General features: G+C 39.6%; 1 protein-coding gene across 4 annotated transcripts in view; it reads right to left on the reverse strand.

The window, feature by feature from the left end:
- The window catches only part of LOC119784439 (nucleosome-remodeling factor subunit BPTF-like), a 53,898-nt gene that overhangs the window by 24,364 nt on the left and 7,710 nt on the right, over positions 1–21,824 (reverse strand). For 2 of the 4 annotated variants that reach the window (XM_038286485.1, XM_038286487.1), the window contains exons 3-18: positions 18,345–18,396; positions 18,090–18,258; positions 15,294–15,539; positions 14,799–15,002; positions 14,090–14,275; positions 13,760–13,935; positions 13,432–13,608; positions 12,670–12,851; positions 12,396–12,527; positions 10,806–10,935; positions 10,441–10,576; positions 8,898–9,164; positions 6,271–8,272; positions 3,989–4,113; positions 2,929–3,081; positions 47–197 (exon numbers count right to left, since the gene is read on the reverse strand). In XM_038286485.1, coding sequence (XP_038142413.1) covers positions 47–197; positions 2,929–3,081; positions 3,989–4,113; positions 6,271–8,272; positions 8,898–9,164; positions 10,441–10,576; positions 10,806–10,935; positions 12,396–12,527; positions 12,670–12,851; positions 13,432–13,608; positions 13,760–13,935; positions 14,090–14,275; positions 14,799–15,002; positions 15,294–15,539; positions 18,090–18,258; positions 18,345–18,396 — 4,488 coding nt within the window. The remainder of the gene's footprint in view (positions 1–46; positions 198–2,928; positions 3,082–3,988; positions 4,114–6,270; positions 8,273–8,897; positions 9,165–10,440; positions 10,577–10,805; positions 10,936–12,395; positions 12,528–12,669; positions 12,852–13,431; positions 13,609–13,759; positions 13,936–14,089; positions 14,276–14,798; positions 15,003–15,293; positions 15,540–18,089; positions 18,259–18,344; positions 18,397–21,824) is intronic. The other 2 variants (XM_038286489.1, XM_038286486.1) reach the window with 2 other exon arrangements.

Genomic DNA, 21,824 nt, shown 5'->3' on the forward strand with positions numbered 1-21,824 from the left:
CTCGGAGAAAAGTGTTGTTCTGCTGAAAAGATGCTTGGCCCCTGACCTTTCTGAGAAGGCTCTTATCTCCCAGAGGTCCAGCTCCTCCTCAGGAACCCACGTCTCAATCACCACTGGACCGGTCTGTTTCGTGGGCTCTGGCTTTTTGGGACGCAGAGCACTGGAGCGGAGCCCTTTCCTCTGAGGAGTGTGCGTTTCTGGAATGTTGGACAAGTTGGTAAAAAAAAACAACCAAAAAGGATTCCTAAAAACAGTTGAATTAAGTCAAACATCCACCTTCTCACACATCCATATATTATCACAGATTAGCTCTACATTGGAAACTGAATCCCCTGGAAGAACCTGAAGGTGATCCTTAGAGATCCTAGACGATTCCCATTTCAGAATTTCCTTGTTTAACATCTTTCAGATTACCAAATGTTTGACGTGCATTTATTAATTAAAAATTCAAAACTCTAAAGCTGTAGAGTAACTGTAAGACACAAAAAAAAAAAAAACACAAATAAGCAAAACTAAAAAAAAAAGCAAAAAAGGTTTTACTTTACTCTCATAACTTTTCTTAAAAATGTTCTTAAAGTGAAGGGTATAGAACCGACTGGAGATTATAGATGCACCCTACTGTAGATTATGTTGTATTTTATTTAGTAAATAAAGTAGTATTAGAGATATATAGATTACAGAATAATTACAAACTAAGTTTTGAAAAATGACTTTGCCGATATTAGAGAAAAATGATATTGCTTTGTAGTATTGACATTTCTATAACCGATTGTCTGAGCTGTACCTGAATGCAACATTAAAATCTCAACAAGGAAATTTCTCTGACTAGCAGGTAATCTATGTCTGTGTTCACTAGATGTTTCAGATAGAAGGATTTTATAGTTTTTATGCTAACAGAAATGAGGTTTCAACATTTCAGGATGAGAAAATATCTTAAGTTTGGTAACTTGTAATCAAATATTCATAGTATTTGATGTTAATCGGTAAAAGAAAAAACAACAACTTTTAATGGCAGAGTGAGCCAGAGTGACTAAATGATAGAAGTGACCCTAAACACTGAAACAGTGTGTACAAAAAACCCTCTTCCAAGACTTGGATTTGGCAAGCTGTGTGAGCGAAATGAGCTAGCAAATCACAATGGAAGCTGCCACAAAATCAGAAGATATCAATCCAAACTGGAATAGAAAGATGGGGCGTTAAAGGAGAAGTTCGGTTTTTTAACAGAGAGCCTGACCAACGGAGTGTTGTCCCCCACACCAAGCTCGTCACCCGGTGAGTAGTGATGCCTTCCCTGCTTTGGAGCTCAAACATGTCAGATTAAATTTGTTAGTGATCACTAGTGTAAGGAAGGCTTTTGTGATTTGAACCCATTCACATTGCCGGAATGACAGGCCTGACCTGATGGCAGCCAAAAGATGGGGCTATTTCCAAGCTTAAAGGAGAAGTTCGGTTTTTTACACTTTAAGCCCATTTTCTGTAGTGTCCAGGATGAAATCGAATGATCGACACCAAAATTTTGACAATTGCTCCTGTCTCTGCTTTTTGGCTCATTTAGAATCACCCCCTGGCTGCTTTAGAATGGCTTGCATAGAGCATGTCCGATAATGTCCTTAAAACAACCTTAAACGTTCTTTTTTTTAAAATATGCTACTCACCGGGTCGTCAGCGCTGTTCAATGACGTTCCAAAAAAAGTTTCGTGAAGAAAAAACGTTCCTGTAGTGTTTTATTTAGCATTTTGTAAATCCCATTGAGTTCTGTAGGAATAGTCAATATTCCGCTGCCACCGGAAACGGAAATGGGGCCTGTTTACGCTTAGTTGTAGTCTTTTCGCTTCACTCTGTGTACCCCGACGTCGAGGTGCTAACGTCTCTGTTAAACACTTTAAAAAACTCTGAAAATGGAATACGAAAGGTGGATTCTTGATTCTCGACGTCGGAGTACACAGAGTGAAGCGAAAAGACTACAACTGTGTAAACAGGCCCCATTTCCGTTTCCGGTGGCAGGGGAATATTGACTATTCCTACAGAACTCAATGGGATTTACAAAATGCTAAATAAAACACTACAGGAACGTTTTTTCTTCACGAAACTTTTTTTGGAACGTCATTGAACAGCGCTGACGACCCGGTGAGTAGCATATTTAAAAAAAGAACGTTTAAGGTTGTTTTAAGGACATTATCGGACATGCTCTATGCTAGCCATTCTAAAGCAGCCAGGGGTTGATTCTAAATGAGCCAAAAAGCAGAGACAGGACCAATTGTCAAAATTTTGGTGTCCTTCATTCGATTTCATCCTGGACACTACAGAAAATGGGCTTAAAGTGTAAAAAACCGAACTTCTCCTTTAATGTGGGTTTTTTTTTTTATATATATAAAAAAGACATGAGTTGAATGGAAAAGAGAAAAATCAGGGCTTGGCAAAAGAGGATAATAATTAAACTTTGGTTGCATCAGCAGTCACACTCCAGTTTTCCTGGAAACTTTTCTCACACTGACGTTTTTCCTAGGTCATCTTTGGTTGGGAGACAGTGAAGTCGGTGGTTTGGGGTCTGGATGATCAGGGATCATCGATTCAAGCTCCCAACCCGAGAATTTCTTTCATGGCAAAAGACAACATGATTTAAAGCAATGTGACTAATATTTACTCTGTCTCAGAAAACAATGAATAAAATGGATCTCTGTTTTTCTAAATGTTGATTTTATCAACTCATGATCTTGACAAAAATTACTTTAAGATGACCCACAGTGAGTGCAGCCCGTCTCAACTCAACTTGCCACTTTTGAGGTTTTCATTCAAGCCCTATTTTTTAATCATACAAAATTAAACATCAAGAAGATTCTGAAATCTATTGCTTTTCTCCTCAATATTTTAAAAATAAAACTCTCCAAACCTTTAAGACTCAATGAGCCCTGCAGAATGCAAATGTACCTTTGGGCGTCTCGGGCACTCCGATTGGGCAAATGATCTTGCGGATGCAATACTCTGAGCGGATGCCGTAGGGTCCCACGTCACGCCGCTTTATGATCTCTGTGGTGGTGATTTCAGTGTCTGATGTCTCTGTTGCAATGAGTGGGGATAGGGCTTTGGTTGGTACGGTGATGAGGACAAGACCCCAGAAAAAAAAAATAAAAATGGAGGAAATGCACTCTAACATAGAAACTCTCACAGCCACTTTGTAACAGTTCTTAGCTAAAAACAGGGATAAACTTGAGCTCATATTTGCACATCTTTAAAACGGTGTTTCCCTTCTCTTTCATCGAAGGACCGTTGTAGGTACCAGATCTAAACGGGTGGTCTGATCTGCTTGGGTCTTGCACATGCCAGTCACGTTACGCTACGCTTTGATAGATACATGTTCGGAGTCGGGAGCTTCTGTAGCTTTAGCATGTCTAATGACCGATGAAGTTTTACCTGATTGATAACAAAACTGAAAATATCTGTTTATGGTGAAAAAAGTAACTGTTAGAGCATGATATAAAGGGGGAGAGCTGGGAAGTGCTGTGGCTAGTTGTTCTCTCTTTAGCTCGGTCAGTTAGCCATATTAAGCTACATTACTTTTAAATTTGTGTCAACAACAAGCGTTCGTTTTCTACAAGTAGAATAACGATTTTATTTGTCTAAAATCTCTACGAAAGTAATTTTAAGATGTCCCATTTGTCTTCCTCTACCCTCAGATCTTAATTAAAAGAATAAAAATAAACTGAGATGTTTTTTGTCATCTTTTTAAATGGCAGAGCTCAGTCTTAGAAGGCAGTACTTTCCTTCAAGACTGACAATGACTGTTCTCTACTTTCGGCTACTTTAGATCGCCAATGAAATGTGAAATAATGGCAAATATAGGTAATAATATGTTAAGACTCCAAAAGAGATGTGATCCTTAAAAAAAGAGGTTGCCATATATTGACGTCATAAGAAGCAGCAGGACCCCGGGCAGATCTGACCACCTTAGCAGATCTGGTACCTACAGCATCTGTTTTTAATGGTCTACCTGTATGTGTGGTGCCTACGGCGGCAGACGGCTTCACAGCCATGTCGTCCCACCTCAAACAGGCCCACAGGAGCCTCAGCATGAGGCTCACGCCGGCCAAAGCCTTCACCGTCTGCAGCCGGTACCTGGAGGCAGTGGCCAAAGGAAGCATTAGTCATGCATAAAACCCGTGTAAACATTTCCAGGTCCCCAAATTACCAACGTCAAAGTTTCCATTATTTTCCCGAGTGGTAAAGACTTCCTCGGAGTTACAGAAAACCAACTGCAGTACAACCATGTAACTAGAAGATGAAGATAAACTGAAATCGGACTTTTGGCAATATAGCTGCAGTTCATGGTGATTCTGTGAAACAGTGGCGTTCATCTTTAATAAATACTTTCAAGCTCTGTGGGAATTTAAGGATCATTGCTCACTAAAAACCGGATCAAAGAACACTTTTCTTTCACAGTTCATTTAGTCGCCTAAAAATTTAAGACCGGATGTTGTTCATCCATGAATCATTTCCAGAAGAAGACATTTTTTCTTGTTTGGATCATTATGGCCAGGCATACAGTGAATTTGGCTCTTAGACACTGTGATTAAAAACATCTCGAGCATCTAGAAAAACACGATCCTCGCAGGCCTCTTACTGAGTAAGGGGTTTAAGTTGATATGTACATTCTTGCATGCTACCACAAGTGGGGGAAAAAAACAGCATAAGCTGTAGAGCTTGGTCAATACATGGAGTGAACATGGTGACACCTCTCTGACCACCGGATGATTCATGTCTGCTCTGGGACTCTGAAGTTTGGTCAAAACAAGCAGAGGTGCCTGTATGACAGCGGGCTGGGAGACCCAGTGTTCTCCAGGGGCCAAAAACTTCAAATGGCAGAAGGGAGGGGAGGAGACAGGGGAGGTGAGCTAAGAGGGGAAGCACCTCTCTAACAAAACTAGGAAGGGATTTAAGGTTGATATAAGATTTTTGTTGTATTTTAAAGCGGTTCCTTTATTTTAAATTCTTTTTAACCAAAATTACTATTTTACTTATATTTTCCTCTATACTAACCACAAAGATATGGGTGTTTGGCTTCAGGGTTTCACTGATTTCATGGCCTTAAAATGCACTGTGCAGCATTCCATTGTCAGACTACTTTACTGCTCTGTGAAAAGCTGTTAATTCTAGCTAGTATGCATGCTGGTGGCAGCTCTTTCATCTTTCATCCCTTCTGTGTGACAGCAAACCTACTTTAAACATATTACCGTCCCCTAAACTGGGGACGGTAATATGGACGGGACTGGGGTCTGAAAGTTGGTGTCTAACTCTTGTTGCATGTGAAATAAAACCTAAGGGGCTCTTTGATTTGGAAATGGCGTTTTGTAGGGAAAATTAATTATGGAGCCCTAGATCAATCACCTGTCATGTTCCTTTTAGAATTTATACCCAGACTGATCTTAAGTGTCTGTCTCAATTGACTATATTTAGTTATATAATTTTGTTAATGGCCAAGACTTTCTTTTTTGTCACTTAATTTGAACTGACACAAAAATTGGCTTTTAAAGCACAAACCTTTGTTGTTATACAGCACGAAGAGGATTTGATCGTCGAATAAAATTATCCAAAATAAAAAAAAGAAGCAAAATGAACCAAAAGAAGGGTGAACATTGGTTAAAATTTTCAGTGTTGGTGCACAGAAGCCACGCTGAGGATGTTGAGTATTTTACTCCAGTCGGCACAGAAGGAAAGTGGGAGAGCATTAGTGTGCCACTTACTGGCTGAATTTGTAGAGATCACCTTTTACTCTAATTGCTCTGCACTTCATTACTGTACTGCAGATTATGAAGTGGAAGGGAGATGATACATACCGAAAGAAAAACCGTGTCATTAAGATGAACTAAGTCTTTCTATATCAGGACTTAATTGGAAATTACAGCCTTAAGTGTTAGATCTCCAAAATGAAATCAATAGTCATTTATATAGAGTATTTATACAAGCAACAATCAGAGATTTATGTATAAAAAAGGATGAAAATTCTGAATAATTGAAAACTTAATTGCCTTAAAGTGAAAATAAATTACAATAAAAATGGCCGTGATTTCAGTAGGGAGCCTCTCAAAATTTTAGTACAACATTTTACAGGCACCATAATGACATAAATTCAGAGAATTCCTTGTCGTCTTAACCTAAACATTGACTAGACGCTGTTATCTCAGCTTGTTTGAAAACTGCGAGAACGGATGGAGTTAGACCCAGTGCTCATCAGACAGAGAACGCTGATAGATAAAACAAGAGAAGCAGATTTACCTCCAAGTGATGCCAAACGTGGGTCTGGGGGAGGGATACGGCCAGATATCTTGTGCTGGCTTGGCGTTATAGCTGAACACCGGAACCTCACGGAATCCTCCTCGCCTGGCCAGAATCTTCAGGTCGTCATAGGGCAGAACGAAAATACTCCTCCTGCTGCTCTTGGTGATGAACTTGCGATAAGAAGGAAGAGCTGAGTCGGAGCGCATTTTCTTTGTGCGCGAAAATCGGAGAAGGCGCACGCGTCCTTTAGTTGAAAAACACTGGCCCTGGCTCGCAGAGACGGACGATGTGACAGTTTTACAGCCGGTGCCTTCGGATGACTCGTGGACGCAGAGCGAGCTCGTCGTTCTCTGCTCCTGCAGCGTTGTTTCCTGGCTGTCTTCTGACAGACCGTCGTCTCCAGAGCAACACACTTTGGTCACTGTTGTTTTGGTCATGCTGCAAAGGGTAGAGACGGCGCTGCTCTTTGTCGTCACCACAGACACCGTAGAATCACCCTGTGTTTTCTGGGCCACCTCGGTCTTCCTCGTCTCCGTGGAGACTGTCATGGTGGTCGTCGTGGAGGTTGTGGTTACCTGAGTGACGGTTGTCTTGAATGGTTCTGCTGATTCGCTGTTACTGTTCTCCTCTGCAAAGCCATCACTCAGGCTGGACTCCTCTGCTGAAGGAACAGGAGAAGGAGCCATTCGAATTATCTTTACTGCAGGAGAGCATTTGGTCTCTCCTGGATAAAAAGCAGAGGTGCTGTTGTTCCGTAGATTGCTACCATCTTTTTCTCCAACTTTGTCCAAATTGTTTTCAAGCTTTGCCATCTTTAGTGGAGGGCTGTAATCCTGGTCCAGTGTCGCCTCAGAATCTGAAAGTGCCTCTTTCCCTTTTAAACCCATGCTGTTGTTTACTGAGGCCAAGTCCCCGTTCACTAAAGGCCTCTGCTGCGTGACATCTTCCAAAGAGACCAGCAGCCTTTGCTCCTCAGTGGTTTCAATGTTGTTTGACTCCGGCTGGGGCCTGTCAGTCAGCACGCCGTTGTTCAAGCTTTCACTAACCAAGCTGTCACTCCCGTTTACCCGAGACACAGGTGAAACGGGCTTGGGACTGACTGCTATGGTTCCATTGTGTCCAAAGCTCTGTAAATTCCCTCGGTTCTCCTCTGGCCCAAAGCCATTTTCCTCTGAGTGCACAGAACTGAGAGAGTCTGAGGCTTTAAGAGAGGATACGTTTTTACTTTTGGTTTGGTCAAGCTCACATGGAAGTGATGTGACAGAGTCAGACTCTGGATTTAAACAATGTTCAGCCTTGATTACATCTGATGCAACACAGGCTGTTTGTTGCCCTATTGAGCTATTAGCCCCCCCTGCGTTTTCCTCTTTCTCATCTGGCATTTTAACAGATTCTTGTCCAGAATCCTCAATGCTATTTTCTTTATGCCCTGTAGTCCTTTCCTCTGAGTTTTCCTTTAAGTCCTGGGGCATAGAGGCAGTGTTACTCAGAGGTGAATCTGCACCTGAACTTGTATTGCAACTGTTTTTGGGTGTGCAGTCTGAAACAGAGGAAGGAAAAGTGTTTATGAGTTCAGTCAGATTCTCTCTTCCTTCTTGTTCTTCCGTTTTTGCTGCCCCTGACGTCTCTGTTGTGGAAAGGCTTTCTTCCACTTTCACAGCATCTTTGCTTGTGAGCTGATTCTGTGCGAGTTTGTGTGGCCTAAGCGGCGACCGGGGGCGGACCGGAGTGCTGGGAACAGAGGGTGCACAGGAAGAAGCGGGTGCTGGTGTCAGAGATCTGGATACAGAAACCTGCTGTCGCTGCTTCTCTTCAATAATGTGCTGCTTCACTCTGCGCTCCAGCAGGCTGTCCAGCTTGGAGGTCTTCACCTTCTTCTTATAAGCGACTCTCGTAAGGAAGCCCTTGCTGACGTCTACGACATCGTGGTTGAAGGGCCGCTGAGATAGGTCTGAAGGTTCCTCTTTAGGGGCAGCCTTCTCCTCCTGAATGATGGACTCTGGAAAGATAAATATATTCATGTTTCAATTTTAAGTATATTTAAAGTATATTTGTGTTTTTGTTTACTTTGTATTCCTTAATCGATGTTTAAAGGGACAGAGAAGCAGTACGCATATCATTATATATTGTGATGCATGAAAACACCAGATTAGCCCTTCCGATGCCACAGCAATCTGAGTGTAGCTTTTTTTAAATTAAAGGTATAATGGAAGATATTCTTTTTCCGGGTGGGTCATCAAAATAAATGGTCCTCCTAATTGTCAATCATTCTGGTGATATGTTTATGTAAGGTCGTTCAACATGCTTGTCCCCATTTTCAATTACCAGTGGTCAGTCTGACTTTTGGAAAGTAAGCTTGTATGATTGATGCAAACAGCAACTTTCAAACAAGGTACACGAGGAGAAATTGGCTCATGCATACTCTAGCACGCGTTTAATAGATGTTCCCTCTCGGGAGCCGGTAAAGGGTTGTGAATGTGCTTTTTTTTTTTTTAAGGTGGAGTGTGTGGGTCTTTTTGAAAATTCGCAAAATCCTCCATTATACCTTTAAGCTTACTAAACGTTTAGCTTTATAGAATCAGAAGTTAAGTAACACTTCAAAGCTCTGAAGAGTAATACTGTACTTTGTTCCTTTGGTGAGTCAGTAGGAACCAATTCCATCTTTACAGGCGGATCTGCAGGCTTCTGTTCTTCTCCATTTGGTTCTTCATCCTTGTTCCTCTCCGCACCCTCAGTAGAGCCCACATCCCCAGCAGGTTTCCCGGAAAGTTCTGTGGAGTCCTCATCCTTCGTTTCAATACTTGAGACAGAACAATCCTGAGATTCTGGTGCAACTATACTGGGCCGCCGGCTCAAGTCCAACAAGGTACACCTCTTGCCAAGTTTAGCATCTGTAGAAAAACAAAAGTAGGACAGCTTATTTCACAAAAGATGTCATTCTAAAAGCCCTTAAAGGTGTAAAAAAAAAAAAAAAAAAAAAAAAAAAAAAAAAAAAAAAAAAAAGACATGCCGGAAAGGACCCGGGTCGCCAGCATTGAGGACGAAGGCCTCCATACATGGGTTGTGAGCCACCTTGACGCCCCACATACTCTGCTTTTCGAGAGTAATTTAGTTATTGTACTCTCCGACAAACTTTACGGTATTTTATTTTTAATTTATGTAACAAGTAGTACATAAAGTTGCAGGAAAAATAAACATATCTTAAATTGTTATGCTCTGATAACAAAATGGGTCATGCATAGTAGTGACACTCCTAAATACAATCAAGTTTAGCCAACTTTTTTTTGTTAGAAACCAAGTTAAAAACAGGCAAATTGGGTGTTATCTCTCGTTGTTAAAAATCCTGACTTTCTTTTTGAAAACTTTGAGATTTGCTTGAGAACATTACTGTAAAATAAACAACAGCATGAAGACTAATAAATACAAAAAAATCTCTAAATATCTCATGAAGATGGAAACTGGAAATGGTTAACACCAGGCTGTCCAGGATAACAGCAACTACAGAACACCCAGGGTAACACTGGAGGAGTTCCAAAGCTCAGATGAAAGAATCTGCTGTCAGAACACTAACCCCTCAAATTGGACATTTATGGAAGAATGGCCAGAAAGCTAAAAGAAAGCAATGAGAAGATCCTTGCAAACTTTGACACCTGCAATGTCAGAGACATCTGGCAGGTGTTTTAGGGGAATAAGCCAAAATATTGCTTACTTCTCAATATTTTTTTGAAAACGATAGGAAGCAAGCGATAGATTGTCCCACAGAGTTTTGGCTCAGTGGGTCAAAACTGAAATCCACAGCATGCCTTTCAACATGTTCCTTGTCTGAAACATCTGGAAACTGTATAATTTCCATCCCTACATTCATAAATGCAACCATGTTTTGTGCTCCTTTATCATATCCAATATAACAGGGCTGTAGTGTGGATAACTTTACAAGAAGAATTACTTTGAGCTCTTGAATTGGGCATTAAAGAGCGCAAATGTTCAATGTCTTTTTATATAAAAGATATATTGATTAAAGTGATCAAATCCAGACTCATAAAAAAAAGGTTTAGATCAAAAGGAGATATTTAACTATATCATTCTGATGGCTAAGAAAGTTAGAATAAATCTTAAAGTCAAATAAATGTTGACTAATTTTTTTCAAATATAAAATTTGTACTACACCTTCCAGTTCTTTGCGGTAGTTGGCGTTGGTGTTTCCAGGAAGTTTTGGGGAAAAGCGAGGCACATAGGTCTTACTGATGAAACTCCAGCCCCCGTAACCTGTAACACGATACTCCTCTCCCTTCTGCTTCCACACCTACGGATGGAACAAAACAAATAAATAAAAGAGTAAGACAAATAAATATAGTATTATTTTAGTAGATTGTTTCATCTGATTTAATGTTGAAAAGAAGGTAGATATTTTGCCTTTGCTCCATCTAAACAGCCACAAGTGTTAATTGAAAACACAGAACCTTAACTTTGCTTCTATTATTGGGGTTGCAGACAATCGTCTGTAAGTCTTCCTTTAAAGGAAACATGATTACCTGGTGCTTGATTGGAAAGGTGTACTTGACCCAGGTTGCTTGTTGCATCGTCTCCTCATCTTCCAGCTTCTTTTCCCTCTTCTTCACCTTCTCTTTCTCCTCGCGCTCCATTGACGTCATACGGTTTAACCTGAAAGTTATGTTGTATTTCTCATTAACAGAAAACATGAGGCGTTTAATGGCACCTGACAGAGTGTTTCCCAAAAGGCAAGAACATGAAAGTTGCAGAAAGACGAGTGATTTGTGATGTTGATGCACTGTACGGATGCTAGAATGTCAGCAGGGATGCCGGCATCGACTGATGTTAAACAAATCGGCTCAGTAATGTAAACTAAGACGGTGTTAATTGCGACGACACTATAAGATGAAACAGTGATGCTCAAACAGTGACGTTTGAGGGGAACCAAACATTTGGAAGTCAGAGAGGAAGAAAAGGGTGAGAGAGGGAATGACACACTGAAGGAAAGAAAACAAGAAATGGAAAGAGAAAAAGGAAAGAAAAGGATCTTGGGTGGAATGGGGAAGGAAGGAGACAAGAAAAGAGAGAAAGACACACCAAGGAACGAAGAAAGAAACACAAAAATAAAAAGTGAGCAAGGAGATAGATGGAGGACATGGGGATTAAAAGGAAGGAAGAAATTATGACAGACAAAAGGAAAAAAGGAGAGAAGGAAGAAAGGATACCAGTAAGGACACAACACAGATGTAGGAATGGGGAATGAAGTCTGGAAATGCAAGAACAGAAAAAAAGAATCCATTTTCTTATTTGCATTTTCTATACTTCATCAATGCCTAAGCCGAATCCTGTAGCTCTGCAGATTGCATAGGGTGCTTATTTCATGTAAAATAGGACTTCTGCTTTGATTTCAAATAAAAACCTGAATTCACATTACATTTTACTTCAAAACGCAATTTGTCTTCCTCCTTTGATATTCATGATTTTAATGCAAACCCAGATTTTATGCTTCTAACTTTGTAAAATCCTGTACAATCACCTCTATGAAAGGGTCTTATGTTGGCGCTGCAGTAGAGGCAGAGCTGGGTGGTGCTGGTCGTGGACGTGCAATCAAAATATTATGCCTCACAGCTAGGGTGGGCCGTTTAGACGGATCTGCTTACAATCGACTTTGCCCAAAACACTCGGGAACATACTCCGTGCACATGCACCGATTGGTCGGCAGGCGGAGGAAAAAGTAGAAACTTCAGTGATTAAGACGTTTTCTTGTTTAAGGGACGCCTCCAGAAATGAAGATTTTATTTACCCAGGAGACGCAACAACCAGTTATTTGTTGTATGTTAACTAGTCTGAAGCTTCTGAAACCTTTTACATTTAATATTTGAATTTGGATCAGATCAATAATAAATAGAAGACACTTAAAGTATGAATGATCACCTGCTGCCTTGCATTATTTTATCTCATTACTGACATTTATGTAAAAAAGTTTGTCATTGCTTCCAGAAGCAGACGAAATTTCTGTTTGTTTTATTTAAAATTAAAGCTAATCTGATCCCGTTCTACACGTTTGCTTTGAATCTGTGTTAATAAGATGATGCCATTAAACAGACCACACAACCAAGCTCAGTATATACCTGGTATGTCCCAGTGAGTCTTTCCAGACAGGCAGCATTGCCACAGGTTTGATGGCACACTCCAGAATGGCCAAGGCCAGAGCAAACTCCCTGGCCTTACTGCACATCTGAACAGCTTTGATCCAGTTGGATCTACAAAAGGAATAACATGATTTTTTTTTCTCAGTTTGAATCCAACATTCACATTTTCTAAATAAATCTGTTATACAAAAAAAAAAAAAGAAAGAAAAGAAACTAGAGGAATACTTTTGAAATAGATCTATGGGGTTCTTACCTGTGTGAGGCCCAGTTTGGATGCATGAAAGGAGAAGGAACGTTGTTCTCAAGCTGGATGATGGTGAGCCTTAACGTGGAGATAGTTAGGACCTTTGAACCAAAAATGGAGCCGTTCCATTTGAACTCTCCTGCTGGCGTCATACAAAACTTATGGGCCAGATGCCTCCTCTTGTCATGGTCCTGTTAAGAATAACAATCAATCAATTAGAGATCTGTTAATCATTCCGCCACAGATAAGAATCTGAGAATCTCCTCTTGGTCAGGTCTGATTATTGATCGTCTGGTAAAAGGAAAGAAAAACACTAACAAAAATCAGTTTTACCAGGATTCATTTAGAGCTATCCCACAATTTTAAGCTCCAAACATGTCGATAAACAGAATTTACTTAAGACACATCCTTAGATATAGAATAGAGGATATTATTGAATGTGTGTATTTTCTCTTTGATTCAACACTGAAAGCTGCAGCAGGTTTTCTTCTGCCACAGTATTCAGGAGGAAGATCTAAATCACAAACTGTTACGAAGAGAACAGATGCATCTTAAAATTAGTTTTTGTTCATTTTGTTTAGAAATTAAATTTAAAGTTCTCAAAGTATGAATGCAGTTGTGAATACTTCATTTATAATATTCTAAAACCTTGAATTTGTAAATCAAAAAAGAACTTGATAATAAAGAAAATGATTGGAGTTACTAAGTCTTTGGGGTGTGTGGACAGCAGGTCGAATAGCTTTAGAGCTAATTAATGCTCATGCTACTTACCTCTCTGTGCTGGTGCTTGTTGAGGGCCAAGGCGTTGGAGCTGTATTGATTATGATAGACACGGTACTTTCCCTCCTGACCCAGCTTGAAGAACTGGCTGATGGTTCCCTTCATCACCACCTCCTTGCTCCGTGTGCTAACGCGGGTGATGTCACCTTGTGCGTTTACTACCAGTACCTGCAGAAATACCATCCAAAATAAGCCTGGACTCAGTAAGACTACAAGATCTTGATAAGATCTCTTCAAAAGACACTAATGCACCATCCCGCTAAGCGCCTTTGTATAGCTTCTATATGATAAAATGTCTGTTCCCATGTTAGCATCTGACCTCCTTTCCCTCCTTAAAGCCCCTGTTTGCTTCATGAACAGCAGCAGCAACCTGTTGACTTTTCAGCTGACTCAGCTTGCTCTCTGGGTTCCTCAGTCTGGTCACCATACGTGTCGCTGAGGATCTTTTAACGGCACCGCCTGCCGTCTCGCCATTGGTCGAGTCCTTGCTGTCCCCTAGGAAAATAAGGAGTCGTTGAGCCAAAGGAATGAAGAAGAAGGTGCAGAAAGACCAACACAACATGTGCGTGATATTCCATGTCATAAGAGTGTAGTAAGCTTCCATCAGAATAATAAGCAATTTATTCATATCTGTAAAAGACAAAAGGACCTGCGTCGTCAAGGCTCGCCATGGATGACTGGGATGACCTGTCAGCCAGATCAGGGGGTTCAGGACCCCTGATGGGGACAGCGGTTCCTACGCTGCTGTTACTGTTTTCCTCACATGGATGGGAGGGCTGACTTAGGCTCGGGACGCCATCTCCACTGACAGGAGTGGAATCAGATGCTGGGTTTCCTGTCATACAACAGAGGATAAGAAAACATTAATTGAATGGACAGATTAACAGCTTGGATGTTAAATCACTTCAACAAGCATAATGTCTAATCTAAAAATAAATTAAAATGAAATGGATTTACTGAAAATATAGAAAAGTAAACTAAGTTGAAACTAAATACATATAAATATATTAGACATGGTCTTGGTCAAAAAACAAGTTAGGCTTTAGCGCCCTCTGCTGATCATTCTTCAGTAATGCATCAACTGCTTCACTAAACCGTCTACATTTTAAGGATTGGTTAAATAGACCATTATTTGACAATACTGAAATTGATGCAGCTTAGAATTTAAATAGATTAATTTCCTCTTATTATACTTCATTTAAAAGGCATTTAAATTGGTTCAATCTGTGGGAAAGTTTAGAGATGATGGCAACAACATCAGACATGTGACCTTACAGAGGATTAAAAAGAAACAAAACACAAGAAGTGAGTTTATTTCCATTGGTTTTTCAAAATATATAGAAAAAAATCCCCCTTACGTTCAGGCTTATTACGGGGCTGCTCATAGACGCATCGCTCTATGCGAACCTCTAGAGTGGAAGTCAGCTGCTTTGGAGTCATGGCGGGCACACCAGTGGTCAAAACGGAGCTTTGTGAGGGAGTAGAGGTTGACGGGACTGATGGTACGTCCTCAACATTAACGCCTCCTATGCCCTCTTGGAGAGAGGCAGGAGCTTCATTTCCTGCAGAATGTTGCAGGAAATGGTGGACATGTGGGTCAAGTACTGATGTTTAAGTCACTTAAGAAAAAAACTGTCCAGTAAGGGAGACAAATATGATCCAATTATCATTAAATTAAAAATACGAACTGAATAAGAGAAGACAGAAATAAACAACAGATCAGCTCATTTATCAGCCTACAATAAAAGTTAAATGTGTTCTTTGACCTGAATTGATCAGAAACATGTTTTATTTCACCATTAAAAGTCAGATGCTGCAACAATGTTGGTGCTAATTTTAATCACCAAACAAACCTTGGCTCTTTTCATCACCATGTTGTCCCTGTGTATCCTCCTTCTTTTTTGATTCCTCTTCACCATCTTTGGCCTTTACATCCTCCTGCACCTCCTCCTTCAGCTTGACCTCTTCATCTCCCTTCTCCAAAGCTTGCTCCTCCTTCTGCTTCTCTAACCGTGCCTTCTGTGCTTCCTCAGCAGCTCGTCTTTTCACCTCCTCCAGCTCCTCCTCCTTCTTAGCGCGTAGTCGCTCTAAGATCTCATCTAAATACAAATGAAGAAATGAAAGAAATAACTATACATAAGATCAAATTTAAAGGCTAAGACCAGATAAAGGATCTGCTAAAAATATTAAGGCTGTTATGTTTAAGAAGCAGTTACACAAAATAAACTATACCTGGATTAATGCACACATTAGTAATAAAATGACTAGACCTGTAAAACTTTTAATACAGTTGGCATCATAAAGAACTATTTACGCCACAAAAACAATCCAGAAATAAGAAAATATGTCTTAAATCAAGTGTATTAATCCTTAATTTGAGTAGGTAAATAAGATGATCTGACAATGGAATGAGTATTTTTACTCTTAAAGGAGAAGTTCGGTTTTTTACACTTTAAGCCCATTTTCTGTAGTGTCCAGGATGAAATCGAATGATCGACACCAAAATGTTGACAATTGGTCCTGTCTCTGCTTTTTGGCTCATTTAGAATCACCCCCTGGCTGCTTTAGAATGGCTAGCATAGTGCATGTCCGATAATGTCCTTAAAACAACCTTAAACGTTCTTTTTTTTAAATATGCTACTCACTGGGTCGTCAGCGCTGTTCAATGACGTTCCAAAAAAAGTTTCGTGAAGAAAAAACGTTCCTGTAGTGTTTTATTTAGCATTTTGTAAATCCCATTGAGTTCTGTAGGAATAGTCAATATTCCACTGCCACCGGAAACGGAAATGGGGCCTGTTTACACAGTTGTAGTCTTTTCGCTTCACTCTGTGTACTCCGACGTCGAGGTGCTAACGTCTCTGTTAAACACTTTAAAAAACTCTGAAAATGGAATACGAAAGGTGGATTCTTGATTCTCGACGTCGGAGTACACAGAGTGAAGCGAAAAGACGACAAATGTGTAAACAGGCCCCATTTCCGTTTCCGGTGGCAGCGGAATATTGACTATTCCTACAGAACTCAATGGGATTTACAAAATGCTAAATAAAACACTACAGGAACGTTTTTTCTTCACGAAACTTTTTTTGGAACGTCATTGAACAGCACTGACGACCCGGTGAGTAGCATATTTTAAAAAAAGAAAGTTTAAGGTTGTTTTAAGGACATTATCGGACATGCTCTATGCTAGCCATTCTAAAGCAGCCAGGGGTGGATTCTAAATGAGCCAAAAAGCAGAGACAGGAGCAATTGTCAAACTTTTGGTGTCGATCATTCGATTTCATCCTGGACACTACAGAAAATGGGCTTAAAGTGTAAAAAACCGAACTTCTCCTTTAAAATAAAATAATTAGATAATATGCGCCTGAAATAAGACAATGCAATTGTTTTCTTATTTTAACTGTTAATTGTCTTGTTCCATTGGCAAAATGTGTCTCACCTACCTCCTCAATTCAAGAAAAAATGCACTTAATTTAAGTAAAATTGACTTATCTAGATTTGGATTTTTTTCCAGTGTAGATACAGGTAGGTTGTCGTGTTCTTTAAATTTAGTACAGAAGCATTGCTAAAAAAAAAACAGCTGGAGGGAAATGGCTCTGAAAATATTATCTTTAGTGAAGCCAGTTAGCTTTACCTTTGATATTTAAGTTATACATCACAGAAACAAAAATAGGAATGCAAAAAAAATAATAATAAAAAAAACTTTTGGCAATGATTGAAGAAAACATGACTTTAAAAAAATCTTTACACTAATCTGATACTTCGTTTCAGATCATATTGTGGCATCAAGTTACCACTGTTTGGAGTCCAGTGTTGTTTCAGAAAAGAGCAACAGCTTTGGCCGGTTTCTGTTGAAGCATCTTGCTAACCAGTTAGCAACTAAGTGCTAGTAGGTTCCCAATGAGAAATTCAACTGGGACCAAGAAGCACTAAATTGGTGAATTAGAAACGACACTGTCATGGGACGCTATGGAAACGTGCAAGAGGAGGAGAGTTTAGTGTCGGAGGTCGTGGATGAGTCTCCTCCGTCATCCATTTTTTATTTAGAGGAGGAAAGCGGGGATGAAGATGTTTTGGAAGAGGACGCCAGGGCAGCAGAAGCTTAGTTTGGTGTAGAAGGCTTACAGCCGTACATGTTTGAGCCCTTGCCTCGCAACGCTGCCAGTTCTGTTAGCTCTACGCCTGCTGAAGACACAGACGTCCATCCCTGTAAACACTGGGATGGATCTCAATGGGAAAGGAAATGATTCTTATTTCGACCGTTACGCATATTAGCTGCAACATATGAATCAAGATGCTATGAATGAAAAGATGTGATTGACAGATGACTGTTGATATATGATTGGCCGAATTTAGGTGGTCAGGATGATGTAAAACAGATTAAAGACAGGATTTCTTTTTTTTTTTACAGAAATTTTCTAAATTTTGGGACAATATCGTCTGATAAAGAATACATTTATATACATTTTTAAGCCAGAATGATTTGACATTTAATTATGATTTCCCTACAACTTTAAGCTGTTTGTAAATTTGGCATGAAGGCATCCAGAAGGAGATGAAAGAGAGAGCACACGATATCCTAAGCATTATAAGGAAAAAAAGGATCAAAGGACCAAAAAGCCAACCAGCTTCCAGAGTTTCATGTTGTTTACCATTTGCAGCAGTGAGGAAACACTTGTTGTTGCCACGGGCCTTGTTGGTCAGGTCTTCGGTGATATCCATATGAGCATGCACCTCATCCCTTATTTCCTCAAGAGCTGCATACAGATCAGCCTCCCAGTATTCTTTATCGAAGCGATCTATCACCTCAGCCAGCTGGACCTGCAGGGACAGTGCTTGGACATTCAGACACAATGGTAATAACAGATGGAAATTTCTTCATAAAACAGGGAACAGTGCATCTCCACCTTTGTGCTGTAGTACCAGATGGCTTTGTCTTCATGTTCGCCGTCCTCCTCGCTGCAGGTGACAAGAGGGAGAACAGAAAATGTAAAAACAAAAAAGGTCAGATGAAATCTAGAACTTTGTTTTACACAGACTGCTTTCATACTTCTGAGCTGCTCACTGTGGCTGAATTTGTTATTACTGAAATTAGATAGGGTCTTTAAAATTGCAAAATGAGGCTGATTCAGGGCTCAATTTCCTTTCTCTGCAAATAGTATTATTTCCCAATAAATATCAAGCTACTGAGGGAAAGATTAGTGCCAATGTTTTAGGATGTACGAATTATATTATTATATTATCAACTTTCTATAATTGTAGCAACTACAAATATTTTGTGGTCGAATTGTGTTATATTTGATATCATTATGTCATATTTATGTCATTTGGGGAAACAGTATCGGCCTAAAGAATCTGCTCCCAAAAAAGTAAATATGAATAAGACAATAAAACAGCTGCACATGTTGGGGATTGGTGAGACTGATGCAAAAAATACATAAATAAATCTGTAAAATCAGTCGATATCCATTCCAGCCAAAACGGTGTTTTTTTTTTTTGGTTTTTCTTTTGGTGAGCCTTAGTTGTAGCTGATGAGTTATCAGATAACAGAAGAACATAAAGTTAGCAAACTTGCATCCCATAGTTAAACTGTCTAAAGAGGCCTGATGTTTCTGAAGCTAAATTCTAGGAACCAAGTTAATAGCGACAATTCTGCATCTATTAAAGCATCAATAAGAAGGAGCAGGGATTTTTATACACATGATCCTCATGAACTGATGCACCCTGTGCAGAAAAACAAAGTGGGTAACAAAGGATGTCAGTGCAGGATGTAACAAACCTCTGGCAAGTCTCAATAGAAGATGCTGTATTTCTAGTTGGCTCTCAAAAAAAAAAGGCTCAAAATGGTTTCTTTGAAGCTTAGAAATGGTTTTCAGTTTAAAGTGTCCCTACAAAGTGGCAACAGAGTTACATATCATAAATTTGCCATAGCAATTCCAACATATATTTTAGCAGTTAAAGATTCCTATTTATATTACACTTTATATTAACACACCTATCCACTTTAGTCCAGACCAAACAGACGGAAACAACATGACAAAGTCTCTGAATTGTTAACTCAGTCTGCCTAGTTCAAAACATAATTCTGATAGGATGCAATTTACATCTACAAGTGCATCCCCTTAGAATGTACAATATACAGAAAATATGGCTGTATATAAAAGAAAAATTAGGTTTCAGTGACAAAATGGGGAAAAGGAGCACTTAGTTTGTGGCCATGAATCATAGTTGATCAGTGTAATGTGCATTAACGATTGGGCTGGTGAAACAACACTGCTGTATTACTTCACTGCAGCAGAACATGCAGATAAACAGTATAAACAAAGCCTGTTATGTAGGGCTGCGTTGTATATCGTTTAAGCATTGCAATCACATTGATAGTCATGTTACAGCCTGCAACGTATGAGGTACATTTATTTGACATGTTCTCATCCAATATCAGGGGTACCTAATACACACAGCGATCTACCAACCGACTTACTCAGTTTGGCAAAGGACAAAATTTCTGCAGGGGAAAAAAGTACATTTGTACATAATAAAGCCATTTAAAAACTGTCATGTTTACATTTAAATTAATCTGTATACGGAGGTAAATTAAACAAAAATCTCCAAATCCTAAACCTGGTCTCTAGAGGTGATTGTCAGCTTTTTAAAGCATTATGAACATTTAATTTAAACCTAATAATATATTTCAAAATTCATCCTAAAGCTGTCGTTGAATGCATCCATACCTCACTAACAGATGATATGTTCACATCAACACAAATAATGAATTCACGATTGGATTTAAAACACATCATCTAAGCATGCCATTCAGAATATTCTGATTGGATTCAGTAGAACGGTAAAGAAAGTGACAATCCAATCAGTGTAAACCAAGGGTTGGCAACCCAAACTACTCAAAGAGCCATATTGGGTCTAAAAACAAATCTGTCTGGAGTCGCAAAAATTTCAAAGTCTTATATATGCCTCGTATGGCAACACGGGCTCTAAACGTTTTATCCCACTATAGAAAAGGACTATGTGGGCTTAAATATATAATTAGCATTCATGATTAAATATTTATCCTGTCACATAGTAGCAGGAGGTAAGGGGAGGAGCAGTGAACGTTCTCACTGCGTGCTGCTTCACCGCACAGTTTAGGTTTTGTTGCATTGATGAAATTATAGAAACACAATAAAGAAATCTTTCTAAGGTGGACGTGTTTCTGTTGGGAGGAGTTCCTTGAGTCATGAGGAACCAAGCAGGAACTGACATTCATCAGAGCAGAGCTCTCCAACACTGAAATCCCACATCCTCCATCACCATCATTCCTTGGTGTGATTTATATTTTTAGGATTTGGGGAAAAAAATGGAAGAAAGTTCACATACTTTTATCAGAGCGCTACCTGTTTGATCCGTGGCTGGTTTTCCTTTCTTGCAACAAAACTAGCAGCAGTAGTGGAGTTTGGAGATGCAATCCACTACTTAAATCTATCTTTTTGCTCCTCTTTTTTATCCAGAAGTTCTGCAATCGCACTTTTTCTCTCACTCCCAACTTGGTGGTTGGCTGCATATTTAGCTTTCCCTGGAAATGCCTTTCCAAATTTTTCTTTTTATTTTTTGACAACCTCTCATTACAAAGCCAAAATGCATGCAATCGTTCTGCATTGATAATGAAAGCAAATGATACGTCCATTCTTTGAATCCTATTTTCTCATTAACCATCTTCCTTTTTTCCCCCTTCGGAATCCATGGTCCGAGACACATCCACCTCTTTGTTTGCCTGACACCGCGCCAAGCTGATTGCAAATTATGACCACTAATTTCTAAGGCTATGACGCAAATTATTGTTTAAATTTATTTATGATACAAATGTTTACAGCATTGGAAAACATAATACATTTTTGTTTGACCTCCTGCACACCATATTAAAACAAAAACAAAAAAAAAACATATAATTTTCATAATTTTTCTTAAAAAGCTCCAGGGTGCTGCAAGGGGGACCCTAAAGAGCCGCGTGTGGCGCTGACCCCGATGTTAACACTTGACAGGGTCATGTCATGCATTCTGATTGAGGCAAGCTGCCCTGAATGTGGCATAATTCAACAATATTTCCGCTGTGAGTGGCTAGACGGCTGGTCAGGACATTCCAACTGGCATGTTTAAAATGTGTGCATGTAAACATAGATAGTTGTGTTACAGCAGAAGCAAACTAAGCAGTCAGGAACATCCATGTCATTAAAACCTACAGAAATCAGTTCCAACTAACCAGCTGGCTTCTTTATAGCAATATAAGCACACACACAAACACATTTCCTCATTCACACAGACTGATTTCTGTTAAAAGAAATAAAAGAAACTATATATATATATATTAGGGGTGGAAGGGTTCACAAAATCCACGG

This window comes from Cyprinodon tularosa, unplaced genomic scaffold (assembly GCF_016077235.1).
Source record: "Cyprinodon tularosa strain WSP-4 unplaced genomic scaffold, ASM1607723v1 ctg226, whole genome shotgun sequence".
Taxonomy (NCBI): domain Eukaryota; kingdom Metazoa; phylum Chordata; class Actinopteri; order Cyprinodontiformes; family Cyprinodontidae; genus Cyprinodon; species Cyprinodon tularosa.